Source organism: Hyla sarda, chromosome 5, assembly GCF_029499605.1.
Source record: "Hyla sarda isolate aHylSar1 chromosome 5, aHylSar1.hap1, whole genome shotgun sequence".
Lineage (NCBI taxonomy): Eukaryota > Metazoa > Chordata > Amphibia > Anura > Hylidae > Hyla > Hyla sarda.
The window spans coordinates 18717257-18734007 of record NC_079193.1 but is presented as its reverse complement, the minus strand read 5'-3'; the positions used below and the strand labels follow the sequence as shown (position 1 = coordinate 18734007).

Sequence of the window (16751 nt, the reverse complement as noted above, 5' to 3'; positions counted from 1 at the left end):
TTAATGTTCTCTCTTCACTGAACATTTTCCGCAGGGTGAACAGATAATGGATGTTATTTCTCTGCTGGTGGAGCCAGTGCAGCGAGGATGGAAATATTAAAGCTCTGTTTCCCAAGCAGGGAACCTCCAGTTGTTGCAAAACTACAACTCCCAGCCATTGGCTGTCCGGGCATGCTGGGGGTTGTAGTTTTTTTGCAACAGCTGGAGGCACCATGGTTGGGAATCACTAGTAAAGCTGGTTGGCTCTAGCATGTCTACCTCCTGTTCCACCCCATATCGGGTAATGGGGGAGATCTATCAATCTGGTCCCGTCTTTTTTTTTGGGGGTGCAACAAGGCGCAATTTTGACCAATTTTTTTAAATAGACATTTTTTGGAAAAACTGGCTGTGGGTTGCAGGGCTGTGCAGTTTCACATGCAGTGGGCAGTATTTATTAACTGCGCCTTTGTAAAAAAGGCGCACATTTTTGCACAAATTTAGAAGTTATATTCAAATACGATATTCTGATACCGGAATACCCCTTTAAGTTCACAAAGAATTTCCAAGAATGGATTGAACTGAACTGTAGCAACCTTTAAACGGGTTATCAAGGAGTAGAAAAACAGAGCAAATTTCTTCCAAAAACAGCACCACGCCTGTCCTGTGCGGTATTACAACCTTGCTTCATTTACTTCAATGGAACTGAGCTGCAATACCCCGCATCACCTGAGAACAAATGTGGTGCTGTTCTTTGAAGAAATCAGTTCTGCTTTCCTAACCATTAATAACTCCTTTAAAAGGAGTACAAAATATAGGGGATATGTAGCCGATTTCTCGGGGGGGGTGACCTCAGCCCTCACAGTGAGTAGCGTGTATAGTCTACCAGACGGCATACGCTCCATTCGCCAGGTCCCGTCCCAGTCATCGCGGGGGTCCCCAGCTGTCGGACCACCACAACACCCCCGCAATCAACTACTTATTAAATATCCTGTGAATACGTTATTTTTTGCCGGAGATCTCCTTTAGCTGTCACCTTTCAATACTAAGTCAGAACATGTTTCCAGCCCCTGACAATGTTCCCACTGACAGCTAGCAGAGATATTGAAATTTACAAGGAATTGAAACACAAGTATCTTAGAATGCTGCACAAGTTTTCACCATGCTTACGCTTCATGTAGATAAAAGAGTCGGGGACCATCTGACTATGAAAGGACGACTCCTCATCTCTGGCAGAAAAAACAAAATAGAAGATAGATTTTATTTGCTGAAGTTGCAGACATGCTCAGTGTGGAGAGGGTTAATACTTCATCCTGCAAAGTGACAAATCTCAAGAAGAAAATGGAAGCAAGAAAACAAAATATAAGTCAATATTAAAAGGGGTTATCCAGGAATTTTTTTTTTTTTATATACATTAACTGACTCCAGAAAGTTAAACAGATTTGTAAATCTTAATCCTTTCAGTACTTATGAGCTGCTGAAGTTGAGTTGTTCTTTTATAAGTGCTCTCTGATGACACGTGTCTCGGGAACTGTTCAGAGTAGAAGCAAATCCCCACAGCAAACCTCTTCTACTCTGTGCAGTTCCCGAGACAAGCAGAGATGTCAGCAGAGAGCACTGTTGCCAGACAGAAAAGAACAACTCAACTTCAGCAGTTGATAATTATTGGAAGGATTAAGATTTTTTAATAGAAGTAATTTTCGAACCTGTTTAACTTTCTGGAGCCAGTTGATTTTATATTATATATATAAATATAAATATATATATATATATATAAAAAAAAAAAAAAAAAAAAAATATATATATATATATATATATATATATATATATATAAATAAAATGTTTTTTTCCGGAATACCCCTTTAAAGAGACCTGCAGCTTTAAAATGCAGAATTTTGCCTGCGCACCCCCCTGCCTTATGGAGGACGCAGATCACCCTCCAGTATAAACATATATAGGAAAGGAGATATGCAAAACTACAATTCCCAGCATGCACGGACAGCCAACGGCTGTCCGGGCATACTGGGAGTTGTAGTTTTGCAACAGCTGGAGGTGCACTAGTTGGTACAACCTGATCTTGATCAGTATTCACCAACCTGTGACTCTGCGGGTGTTGAAAAACTACAACTTTTATCATGGGCATGATGGAAGTTGTAGTTCTTCTATGTGTTAAACACTTGGTACACTTGTTGAGTCATTTAGGAAAGATGGATGACATCTTGAGTGACGAGTCCATTATCTCATTCTGTAGCAGAACTAGGAAGCTTTGCTGTTCAGTAGTGTAAGAAAAGCTGGGTGATCCGCAACGGTACGGGTTGTCACTTTGTTTACCCATATCAACAGAAGAGGACGTCTTGGTGACTACTCTTCAATCCAGAAATAGAAAAACAAAGCAAAAAAAAAAAAAAAAAAAACAGCACCAGGTTGTGAGCGGTATTACATCTCTGCTCCACTCGCTTCAATGGAACGGAGCTGCAATACCACACACAACCTGAGGACAGGGGCGGCGCTGTTTTTTTTTTCCTAATCCAAGATAAACTTTTTCAACTATAACCCAGATATGAAAACAGTGCATGCTGGGGGAGATGATCCTTCCCTGTTATCCTCCAATGAAAGATTTTTGCTCCCATCCAAATAAATTATTCTGAACAGAAAAAAATCCCATTTCATCCATACGAAAAAAACACAAAAAAACAAAACTAAAATCCTGTATTAGAGCCAAGCATATTTTGGGTGGAAACACAATGATGACGATATGACTGAGTAGAAAAATAGCTTCCGAATAATTTCCCCCTTTAAAAGTTTGGCAGCGAGTCCGGCAGGTGTTTTGGCAAACAGGGTAACTTATCCGAAGGGACGTCGCCCGCCTCCCGCCTCCTCCATTACGCCCAGAGAAGAAAGAAGAACATTTCAGGGTTAAATCAGTAGTGGCACGTGTGCTGCGCTCCCTTCTCTGTGCCCGTCGGCTTGGTGTGGGCAGTGATGCGGCCTCTTCTTAGGCGTTGAGAAGTTCGTGTTCCTTATCGGTTTTCCCCACGGCGTCTGGGTTGGATAAAGGGTCGAGGTCGGCGAAAAGGTTGTACCAAGTAGACAGATCTTTTGTGCTTTTTGATGCATCTAAGGAGGAAACACAAAATTATTGGGAGTCAATAAGACAGAAAAGTGTCAATAGACTATTACAGTATTATCTCTGTGTATGGAAGTGTTTCCCAACCAGTGTGCCTCCAGCTGTTGCAAAACTACGCCTCCCAGCATGCCTGGGCTGCCATTGGTAGGGGTACAGTCGCGAAAAAGGCTGAGAACCACTGATCTCTCTCTCTCCTATCTATCTATCTAATCTATCTCATATCTATCTATCTATCTATCTATCTCATATCTATCTCATATCTATCTATCTATCTCATATCTATCTATCTATCTCATATCTATCTATCTATCTATCTATCTATCTCATATCTATCTATCTCATATCTATCTATCTCATATCTATCTATCTATCTCATATCTATCTATCTATCTATCTATCTCATATCTATCTATCTATCTCATATCTATCTATCTATCTATCTATCTCCTATCTCTCTCATATCTATCTCTCTCATATCTATCTAATATCTATCTATCTATCTATCTATCTCATATCTATCTTTCTATCTCTCTATCTATCTATCTATCTATCTATCTATCTCATATCTATATATCTATCTATCTATCTCCTATCTCTCTCATATCTATCTCTCTCATATCTATCTAATATCTATCTATCTATCTATCTCATATCTATCTTTCTATCTCTCTATCTATCTATCTCATATCTATCTATCTATCTCCTATCTCTCTCATATCTATCTCTCTCATATCTATCTCTCTCATATCTATCTAATATCTATCTATCTATCTATCTATCTCATATCTATCTATCTATCTCATATCTATCTATCTCATATCTATCTATCTCATATCTATCTATCTATCTCATATCTGTCTATCTATCTACAAACAGATAAGCAGCAGCAACACCGTTTTAAAGTGCAAGATAGTGTCTTTATTCACACAACGTGAGGCGACGTTTCGGTTTGCTCACCAAACCATTTTGCTCACCAAACCATTTCAAGCTTGAAAATGGTTTGGTGAGCAAACCGAAACGTCGCCTCACGTTGTGTGAATAAAGACACTATCTTGCACTTTAAAACGGTGTTGCTGCTGCTTATCTGTTTGTATCTACGTGGACCCCTGGACCTGGGATCTCGCTGACAGCACCCGTGCACTTTATCTGGGATGTGCGGCTTTCCTTGTTGTTTTTGTATCTATCTATCTATCTATCTCATATCTCTCTCTCTATCTCATATCTATCTCATATCTATCTATCTCATATCTATCTATCTCATATCTCTCTCTCTATCTCATATCTATCTATCTCATATCTATCTCATATCTATCTATCTCATATCTATCTCATATCCATCTATCTCATATCTATCTCATATCCATCTATCTATCTCATATCTATCTATCTATCTCATATCTATCTATCTATCTCATATCTATCTATCTATCTCATATCTCTCTATCTCATATCTCTCTATCTCATATCTCTCTATCTCATATCTCTCTATCTCATATCTATCTACCTATCTATCTACCTATCTATCTCATATCTATCTATCTCATATCTATCTATCTCATATCTATCTATCTATCTCATATCTCTCTCATATCTATCTCATATCTATCTATCTCATATCTCTCTCTCTATCTCATATCTATCTATCTCATATCTCTCTATCTCATATCTATCTATCTCATATCTATCTCATATCTATCTCTCTCTATCTCATATCTATCTATCTCATATCTATCTATATCTCTTTGGGGAGTGTTTCCCTAATCAGAACGGCTTCAGCTGTCTGGGCATGCTGGGAGTTGTAGTTTTGTAGCATCCTGGTTGGGAAACCCTGTATTAGGCTATGTTCAGATTCCAGACTAGACATGTCTGCTCTTTTTGCGCATGCCAGATAATCAATGGGGATTTCCACAGCAGAAACATGAAACAGGAACTGCCGCACATTGCAGCAGAATCCCATGGAAATCAATGGGATTCTGCTGCAGTGGAATATCTGTGTGAAATAACCCAGCAGAATTCTGCACAGACTAAATCCGGGTGAATGCTGCACTTTAGGGTACAACTCATAGAAGAATGGATGACTACAGAATGACTGCCTACCTTTCATCGGGTTCCTGTTTATATTCTGATTGAGGTTAGAGGGTGGGGATGGGAAACAGGATGGTGAAGAGGATGATGATGGTGGTGGTAAGAAGGCCCCAGTGTTGGCTGACCAGCCTGGAATACAGCGACATGGTAATGATAATCATGGATGAATACAAACTTGGGAGAAAACTTTTTTTTTCACACACAGAAAACAAAGCAAATGGGAACTCGTCCACTCAGGAACCATGTACAGATCGAATCTGAGAATTTGCTGCAATTGTATCCAGTCAGGACAATGCTCTGTAAGCTTAAAAGCCGATATATTTCCCTGGGACTGCTACAATGTAGCGAATTGTAAAGCGATCTGTGCTGTTTCCTTTATTTGGCTCACAGACTAATTGTCTAGACCAGTGTTTCCCAACCAGGGTGCCTCCAGATGTTGCAAAACTACAACTCCCAGCATGCCTGGACAGCCAAAGGCTGTCCAGGCATGCTGGGAGTTGTAGTTTTGCAACACCTGGAGGCACCCTGGTTGGGAAACACTGGTCTAGACTGAATATATAATTTCTCCAAATGCTCAGCTGTCAGAGGTATTAGGTCTGTACTTGTTTTCAGTATCTGGATAAAACGGCCCTCTGCTTGCTGTCAGTGACTTAAGTACATTACAAAGCTGCAGAACTAGAAAAGCCAATCAGAAATGTCCTTGAAATAACTTTTCTCTCACCGTTTAGCACCTTGTAACATGTATTCTGTACCTGCAAAGTTTAAGTACAAACACGGTCGTCTTAGCACTAAGTGTGCACTTCCCCTTTAAGAGAGCCGTACAAACCTTGTAATGAAGCCTGGAAGCCACCAAATTCTTGGTCCAGCAACTGTGAAGGAAGGAAACCAGATGAGGATTCTGCTTTCTGCTCTGGTTCTGGAGGTGCCGGGCTTAAAGGCTGAGCATTATACAGGGGCTCTCCGAACATGGCCGTCCACTCTTTGCCGAGGTCACTGCTATCCAAGGAAGACGCACTTAAGATCTCGTTCAACAGACGCATTTCATCCTTCTCCAGAGAATCAGCCTCAATGGGATCTGCAAGTAGGTCATTGGATGTGGCTGAAAGCAGAAAACACAAGACACCTCTTGTTATAACTATACTGGATGTGATGGAGACATATTGCTGCCCCTATGTACAGGAATACAACTGCTATAATACTGCCTCCTATATACAAGAATATAACTACTATAATACTGCCCTATATACAAGAATATAACTACTATAATACTGCCTCCTATATACAAGAATATAACTACTATAATACTGCTCCTATATACAAGAATATAACTACTATAATACTGCTCCTATATACAAGAATATAACTACTATAATACTGCCCTATATACAAGAATATAACTACTATAATACTGCCTCCTATATACAAGAATATAACTACTATAATACTGCTCCTATATACAAGAATATAACTACTATAATACTGCTCCTATATACAAGAATATAACTACTATAATACTGCTCCTATATACAAGAATATAACTACTATAATACTGCTCCTATATACAAGAATATAACTACTATAATACTGCTCCTATATACAAGAATATAACTACTATAATACTGCTCCAGTGTACTAGAATATAACTACTATAATACTGCTCCTATATACAAGAATAGATCTACTATAATACTGCTCCTATATACAAGAATATAACTACTATAATACTGCTTCTATATACAAGAATATAACTACTATAATAATGCTCCTATATACAAGAATATAACTACTATAATACTGCCTTCTATATACAAGAATATAACTACTATAATACTGTTCCTATATACAAGAATATAACTACTAGATTACTGCTCCTATATACAAGAATATAACTACTATAATACTGCCCCCATATACAAGAATATAACTACTATAATACTGCCCCCATATACAAGAATATAACTACTATAATACTGATCCTATATACAAGAATATAACTACTATAATACTGCCTCCTATATACAAGAATATAACTACTATAATACTGCTCCTATATACAAGAATAACTACTATAATACTGCTCCTATATACAAGAATATAACTACTATAATACTGCCTCCTATATACAAGAATATAACTACTATAATACTGCCCCTATGTACAAGAATATAACTACTATAATACTGCTCCTATATACAAGAATATAACTACTATAATACTGCTCCTATATACAAGAATATAACTACTATAATACTGCCTCCTATGTACAAGAATATAACTACTATAATACTGCTCCTATATACAAGAATATAACTACTATAATACTGCCTCCTATATACAAGAATATAACTACTATAATACTGCTCCTATATACAAGAATATAACTACTATAATACTGCCTCCTATATACAAGAATATAACTACTATAATACTGCCTCCTATATACAAGAATATAACTACTATAATACTGTTCCTATATACAAGAATATAACTACTATAATACTGCTCCTATATACAAGAATATAACTACTATAATACTGCCCCTATATACAAAAATATAATTACTATAATACTGCCCCTATATACAAAAATATAACTACTATAATACTGCTCCTATATACAAGAATATAACTACTATAATACTGCCTCCTATATACAAGAATATAACTACTATAATACTGCTCCTATATACAAGAATATAACTACTATAATACTGCTCCTATATACAATAATATAACTACTATAATACTGCCCCTATATACAAAAATATAATTACTATAATACTGCCCCTATATACAAAAATATAACTACTATAATACTGCTCCTATATACAAGAATATAACTACTATAATACTGCCTCCTATATACAAGAATATAACTACTATAATACTGCTCCTATATACAAGAATATAACTACTATAATACTGTCTCCTATATACAAGAATATAACTACTATAATACTGCTCCTATATACAAGAATATAACTACTATAATACTGTCTCCTATATACAAGAATATAACTACTATAATACTGCTCCTATATACAAGAATATAACTACTATAATACTGCTCCTATATACAAGAATATAACTACTATATTACTGCCTCCTATATACAAGAATATAACTACTATAATACTGCTCCTATATACAAGAATATAACTACTATAATACTGCCTCCTATGTACAAGAATATAACTACTATAATACTGCTCCTATATACAAGAATATAACTACTATAATACTGCCTCCTATATACAAGAATATAACTACTATAATACTGCTCCTATATACAAGAATATAACTACTATAATACTGCCTCCTATATACAAGAATATAACTACTATAATACTGCCTCCTATATACAAGAATATAACTACTATAATACTGTTCCTATATACAAGAATATAACTACTATAATACTGCTCCTATATACAAGAATATAACTACTATAATACTGCCCCTATATACAAAAATATAACTACTATAATACTGCCCCTATATACAAAAATATAACTACTATAATACTGCTCCTATATACAAGAATATAACTACTATAATACTGCCTCCTATATACAAGAATATAACTACTATAATACTGCTCCTATATACAAGAATATAACTACTATAATACTGCTCCTATATACAAGAATATAACTACTATAATACTGCTCCTATATACAAGAATATAACTACTATAATACTGTCTCCTATATACAAGAATATAACTACTATAATACTGCTCCTATATACAAGAATATAACTACTATAATACTGCTCCTATATACAAGAATATAACTACTATAATACTGCTCCTATATACAAGAATATAACTACTATAATACTGCTCCTATATACAAGAATATAACTACTATAATACTGCTCCTATATACAAGAATATAACTACTATAATACTGTCTCCTATATACAAGAATATAACTACTATAATACTGCTCCTATATACAAGAATATAACTACTATAATACTGCTCCTATATACAAGAATATAACTACTATATTACTGCCTCCTATATACAATAATATAACTACTATAATAATACTAAGAATACATCTTTGTGGTTTATACAATGCTATTACGGCATTTTTAGGTTATATAGACCCCGCTATTAGCCACAGTTCAGTACGACCTTCTGTGTGTATTGAATGGTGACCTATTGATTCTGTGTAATGTTGCGCTCGCGGTGCGGTAGAATACTGAGCTGCGACACCAGGTTGGTGATCGCAGGGAGACTTACCACATTCCTCAAAGATAAACTTCTCCTCGGCTTTCATATCTAACAAGTCGTCCAATGTACCTGGAATATTAAAAAGCCGCCATCACAAAGCTGTAACAATGCAGGGACCCTACACGTATACATACACCTGGGCCCCTCTCTCCCTTCTTACCATCAAACGTGGGGGTGTTCCCTTTATCCAGTTCGGCTTCAAAAGACAACATGAAAGAAAGAAAAAGAGAAAATCAAAGAGGTTTAGACAGACAAGATCACAGATATCCCCCTCACAAGCAAACAAAATAAATAAAATCCTCCCCTTTGTATATAAGCAGATGGCCTTCATTATATGCACTGGATTTGTTCTCATTGTCAGAATATACTCAAATTATAATTTCTTATATTCACCATTGTGTCATCAGAAAATTACTCATGGTTTAAATTAAGTTTTTATGTTAAACATATTTTTTTTTAAGAATTTTGGGTGTTTTCCAAATTTTCCATTTTTCTATATACAGTACAGTGGTCCCTCAACATACGGTGGTAATCCGTTCCAAATGGATCATCGTTTGTTGAAACCATCGTATGTTGAGGGATCCATGCAATGTAAAGTATAGGACAGTGGTCTACAACCTGCGGACCTCCAGATGTTGCAAAACTACAACACCCAGCATCCCCGGACAGCCGTTGGCTGTCCGGGCATGCTGGGAGTTGTAGTTTTGCAACATCTGGAGGTCCGCAGGTTGAAGACCACTGGTATTGGAGGTTATACTCATCTGTCCCCATCGCTCCGGACCGTCACCGCTGCCCTGGATGTCGCCGTCCATCACTGTTGCCGCGTCCCCGAGGTGTCCCCAACGCTCCGGCAAGGCCTCTGCTTCCCCGGCATCCTCGCTCTCTGTCGCCGCCATCATGTCGCTACGCACGCCGCTCCTATTGGATGACGGGACGGAGTGCGCAGCGACGTGATGACGACGATGGAGAGCGCCAGCGATGCAGGGGATCCCGAAGAGGACGCTCCGGAGCCCTGAGGACAGGTAAGTGATCGTCAGCGGACCACACGGGGCACCGTAAACGGCTATCCGGTGGCAGCTGAAGCAGTCTGCGCTGCCGGATAGTCGTTTATGCGATGGCCCCGACATACAAAAGCATCGTATGTTGATGCTGCATCCGAGAGACAATCGTATGTTGAAATGATCGTATGTCGGGGCCATCGTAGGTCGGGGGGGTGTCACTGTATATTTTAAAATCCTGAAATCTTGCAGTTTCCATTCCGACCACTAGGTCTAAAACAGGAGCTGAGACTTCCTGCTCTGTACAGATCACTTCCCAGCAGTCTCCTCCTTATCATCACAGACAGGAGTACAGTGGAAGGTGACACCAGTAGAAAACAGAGGTGTACACAATGGTTCTCACAGATCAGCCTCCCACCCCTTCTTAAAGGGGTACTCCGGCCCCAAGACATCTCATCCCCTATCCAAAGGATATATGCCCCCCCTATAGGTTTTTTATGTGATTGAAAAACGTCCACTAGGTGGCTTTGTTCTGTTCCCTGCATAAGTCAAGCAGTTAGTTTGGTCTCCGCCCGAACATACAGAAGTCCAAAAATAAAAAGCATAACAAAATAAAATAAAAAAGTTATGAAAAAATTGTTTTTCACAGAAATAACCCTTTAAAAAGAATATCAGCTGGCTCCAGAAAGTTAAACAGATCTGTAAATTACTTTTATTTAAAAAAAAATCTTAATCCTTCCAGTACTTATCAGCTGCTGAAGTTGAGTTGTTCTTTTCTGTCTGACCACACTGCTCTCTGCTGACACCTCTGTCTGTCTCAGGAACTGTCCAGAGTAGCAAAAAAAATCCCCATAGCAAACCTCTCCTGCACTGGACAGTTGCTGAGACAGACGGAGGTGTCAGCAGAGAGCAATGTGCTATGACCGAAATAACAACTCAACTTCAGCAGCTGATAAGTACTGGTAGGATTAAGATTTTTTAATAGAAGTAATTTACAAATCAGTTTAACTTTCTGGAGCCAGTTGATATGAAAAAAAAATTAGTTTTTCACTGGAATACCCCTTTAAGTGTTATGCCTCCCTAGAAAAGTCTGGATTGTAACAGTCCAGAGTCTCACACTGTTCACATGGCGGAATGTCTGCCTTTCCGCACAAATTCCGCACAAGTTTGCTGAACGGAATTGCGGAATTGTGACGGAATTCTGTGTTCTAAAAAAACAAGTAATTCTGCTGCAATTCAAAGCGCCACTGACTTCAACAGGACTCCACCCGCAATTCCTCAAAATTGTGTGTTAATAAAACAGCGGAATCCCATTGAAACGAAGGGAAAGTAAATTTTGGCGGAATTTCCGGTGGAATTATTTTACAGAATTCCGCACTGAAATTTTGCCGTGTGCGCATGGCCTAAGATTCGGGTTTGGCGAACATTACTGAAGATTCCCTCAACGGAAGTCTTTAATTTCACTCAATTGAACGCTAGAAAAAGGGGATTTTGTTTTTGTTTTTTTTGAAAAATCAAAAAACTACAATGCAAAAATAAATTAATAAATAAAAAATAAACAAGGCTTTTACCTGATGACACAGATTCAGTCTCGTTCTGCTGCTGTTCATCTAAAGAGATCAGTCTACGGGGGAGAGAAGAGTTTGGGGTCAGTAAATGTATATTGGGCACGTGGTCCAACTGGAGGCTGTGTAAAGTGCTTGTGAATGGGACATCATGTGACACATCAAAGGCCAATCGCTGATCGTTCGTTTTATGGACTGCACAAAGAGCATAGTGGTGTAGCTGTAGATCGCTGGTTCCAAATCATCAACTATTCTATACCAATATGTACGTCCTGTCTGGCTGTCCTACTACGGGACTATTTGGATGCACACAAGATCTCTAGGAAAGTGATCAATAAGTAGATCTCCAGCTGTTGCAAAACTACAAGTCCCAGCATGCCCTGACAGCCGAAGGCTGTCAGGGCATACTGGGAGTTGTAGTTTTGCAACACCTAATAGTTTTCAGTACACTTCAACAGCCATTCTAGACTGCCGTTCTAATTCTATAATGCAAAATTAATTAAATCTCTATTAATTATAATAGAAATAAAAAAACAAGTAATCTTAAAATGAAAATAGTAAAGAATATATGAAAGTTAGAAAAAGAATACACAATAGACATAAAACGTAACGGTAAAACACAACAGATAATAACATTTAAATAAAAATAGAAGTAAAACTAAAATAAATCGATAACAATAGAAATCTAGTAAAAAAGCAAGCAATCTTAAAATAAAAATAGTAAATAATGTATACCGTAAGTAAAAACATAAAAAAAATCCCCAATAGACATAACAGTAAAAAAAAATTTGAAATACAAAAAAAACAAAACAATAAATAACAAATGAATAAATAGATAACACAACAGATATAAAATTAAATAAAAATAAAAGTAAAAAAAACTTAAATAGATAACACAATAGAAATATGATAATTAAAAATAAATAAAAATAGATAAAACAATAGAAAGAATATAAATAAACACAATAGAAATATAATAATATTTAAAGGGGTACTTCGACCCAAATACATTTTATACCCTATCCAAAGGATAGGGTATAAGTTGTCTGATGGTGGGGGTCCCGCCGCTGGGGGACACACCCACCTTTGCGAGCGGTCTGCAGTGCTGGAGGCTCAGAGTGTGCAGCATGACGACCACGGGGCCGGAGTATCGTGACTTCACGACTCTGCCCGCGTGTGATGTCCTGTCCCGCCCCCTCAATGCAAGTCTATGGGAGGGGGCGTGACGGCCGTCACACCCATAGACTTGCATTGTGGGGGCAGGGCGTAACGTCACACAGGGGCGGAGTCGTGACGTAACGATACTCCGGCCCAGTGGTCATGACGCTGCACACTTGGAGCCTCCAGTGCTGCGGAGAGCTCGCAAAGGTGGGCCGCTGGGGACCCCCGGTAGCAGACAAGATGTATTAGGGCCGGAATACCCCTTTAAAAAGAATTAAATAAAAATAGATAAAACAATAGAAAGAATATAAATAAATAAAAATAGATAAAACAATAGAAAGAATATAAATAAATAAATAAAAATAGATAACACAATAGAAATATAATAAAAATAAATAAACATAACAATAGAACAAAAATAAATGTAAAAAAGCATAACATTAACATAAAACAAATAAAATATGAAAACTAAAATTCAGCCTACAGCTGTCAGGGTATGCTGGGAGTTGTAGTTTTGTAACAGACAGAGAGACTCAGGTTGGGGGAAACACTGCATTTGATAGAAATCAAACAGGATGTCATCAACATTTCTCAGTAGTGCAGCCTCAGGCCCTGGGCCTTTAACCTGAACTTCACATACCTGTTTTTTTTTTTTTTTTAAACGTTTTTATGTATGGTAAAGGAATCTCAGCCTCCTGCTACTTACTGGTCATTGTCCTTTGTTTCGGGAGGGGTTTCCTTGGCTTTTGGCTTCTTCTTGGATTGACGGCACAGTTTATCGACAGGGTCTTGTAAACTCTGAAGTGGGATATAGAAAAACGGCAAAAAAAAAAGGTTAAAATAATTATAATAATTGTTTGCTATGCGGACGCATGATGGCCTTCTCTTAGCACATTGCTCCCCAGTCAGCAGAATGACCCTGTCAAAATAAATACAGTGACCCCCCTCGACCTACGATGGCCCCGACATACGATCATTTCAACATGCGATGGCCTCTCAGAGGCAGCATCAACATACGATGCTTTTGTGTCGGAGCCATCGCATAAACGGCTATCCGGCAGCGCAGACTGCTTCAGCTGCCCCCGGATAGCCGTTTACGGTGCTCCGTGTGGTCGGCTGACGATCACTTACCTGTCCTCGGGGCTCCGGCGCGTCCTCTTCGGGATCCCCTGTATCGCCGGCGCTCTCCATCGTCGTCATCACGTTGCTACGCACGCCGTCCCGTCATCCAATAGGAGCGGCGTGCATAGCGATGTGATGGCGGCGATGGAGAGCGAGGATGCCGGGGAAGCAGAGGCCTTGCCGGAGCGTCGGGGACATCCCGGGGACGCGGCGAAGCGATGGAGGGCGACATCCAGGGCAGCGGTGACGGTCCGGAGCGGCGGGGACACGTGAGTATAACCTCCAATACCAGTGGTCTTCAACCTGCGGACCTCCAGATGTTGCAAAACTACAACTCCCAGCATGCCCGGACAGCCGTTGGCTGTCCGGGCATGCTGGGTGTTGTAGTTTTGCAACATCTGGATGTCCGCAGGTTGTAGACCACTGTCCTATACTTTACATTGCACGGATCCCTCAACATACGATGGTTTCAACAAACGATGGACCATTTGGAATGGATTACCATCGGATGTTGAGGAACCACTGTAAAGTAAGAAAAAAAAAAGTAAAAAAGTCTCCTCCTGGAACTTGTAGTCCCACATCAGCCAGGCTGCCTAATCTTGTGCAGCACAATCTGCTGCGGTGCCCACGGTACGCCCACACGAGCGTGGGAACAAATCTAACAGGGAAATCCTGGTACTGAAAGCTCAATCGTGATAAATACTAAGTCAACATAAGATAAGGGAATAAAAATGCAGAACATTTGCTTTTTATAAGCAGAATAAACTTGGCCGAGCCAAAAAAATGCGAGAACCGTCCAGAAAGTTATAATCTGGCCCCCCAAATCCAGGACCGACTTATCCTGAAAGCGGAGCCTCCAGTCTGGTGCCTGCAGACTATGACCCCTCTCCTCCACCACCATTCTATCTATAGCATAAAGATGGTGCTGAATAATCCGAATCCTGCAAATCTTCAGTCCTATTAGGAGTCCTGAATGCAGTTTGGGGTGTGATTAGTGCAGGATTGTGATCAGTCCGGCGTCATGAGCGCTGCAAAAAGATTTAAGGGGCTGCAAAAGTGCAACTCCCAAAACTACAACTCCCAGCAGCCAGCGGCTGTCCAGGCATGCTGGGAGTTGTAGTTTTGCAACAGCTGGAGGTCCACAGTTTGGAGGCCTGGGTACTGTAGCTGCTCCTAACCAATTTGTGTGACCCACTCAGGAGAGATCCTCTATACTGCACCACACAGGACAGATCCTCTATACTACACCACACAGGAGAGATCCTCTATACTACACCACACAGGAGAGATCCTCTATACTGCACCACACAGGAGAGATCCTCTATACTACACCCCACAGGACAGATCCTATATACTACACCACACAGGACAGATCCTATATACTACACCACACAGGAGAGATCCTCTATACTACACCCCACAGGACAGATCCTCTATACTACACCACACAGGACAGATCCTATATACTACACCACACAGGACAGATCCTCTATACTACACTACACAGGAGAGATCCTCTATACTACACCCCACAGGACAGATCCTATATACTACACCACACAGGAGAGATCCTCTATACTACACCACACAGGAGAGATCCTCTATACTACACCACACAGGAGAGATCCTCTATACTACACCACACAGGAGAGATCCTCTATACTACACCACACAGGACAGATCCCTATATACTACACCACACAGGAGAGATCCTCTATACTACACCACACAGGAGAGATCCTCTATACTACACCACACAGGACAGATCCTCTATACTACACCACACAGGACAGATCCTCTATACTACACCACACAGGAGAGATCCTCTATACTACACCACACAGGAGAGATCCTCTATACTACACCACACAGGAGAGATCCTCTATACTACACCACACAGGAGAGATCCTCTATACTACACCACACAGGAGAGATCCTCTATACTACACCACACAGGAGAGATCCTCTATACTACACCACACAGGAGAGATCCTCTATACTACACCACACAGGAGAGATCCTCTATACTACACCACACAGGAGAGATCCTCTATACTACACCACACAGGACAGATCCTCTGTACTACACCACACAGGACGGATCCTCTATACTACACCACACAGGAGAGATCCTCCATACTACACCACACAGGAGAGATCCTCTATACTGCACCACACAGGACATATCCTCTATACTACACCACACAGGAGAGATCCTCTATACTACACCACACAGGACACATCCTCTATACTACACCACAGAGGACACATCCTCTATACTACACCACACAGGACAGATCCTCTATACTACACCACAGAGGACACATCCTCTATACTACACCACACAGGACAGATCCTCTATACTACACCACACAGGACAGATCCTCTATACTACACCACACAGGACAGATCCTCTATACTACACCACACAGGAGAGATCCTCTATACTACACCACACAGGACAGATCCTCTATA

At 39.6% G+C, this 16751-nt stretch overlaps 1 protein-coding gene across 6 annotated transcripts in view; it reads right to left on the bottom strand.

Moving 5' to 3' along the window:
* Positions 1 to 2011: 2011 nt before the first annotated feature.
* Positions 2012 to 16751, bottom strand: part of ICA1 (islet cell autoantigen 1) — an 89804-nt gene continuing 75064 nt past the window's right edge. For 5 of the 6 annotated variants that reach the window (XM_056518922.1, XM_056518924.1, XM_056518925.1 and 2 more), the window contains 7 exons: positions 13861 to 13952; positions 12000 to 12052; positions 9591 to 9626; positions 9440 to 9499; positions 6015 to 6287; positions 5201 to 5317; positions 2012 to 3093 (listed from right to left, as the gene is read on the bottom strand). In XM_056518922.1, coding sequence (XP_056374897.1) covers positions 2972 to 3093; positions 5201 to 5317; positions 6015 to 6287; positions 9440 to 9499; positions 9591 to 9626; positions 12000 to 12052; positions 13861 to 13952 — 753 coding nt within the window. In that variant the 3' untranslated portion in view covers positions 2012 to 2971. The remainder of the gene's footprint in view (positions 3094 to 5200; positions 5318 to 6014; positions 6288 to 9439; positions 9500 to 9590; positions 9627 to 11999; positions 12053 to 13860; positions 13953 to 16751) is intronic. The other variant, XM_056518926.1, reaches the window with a different exon arrangement.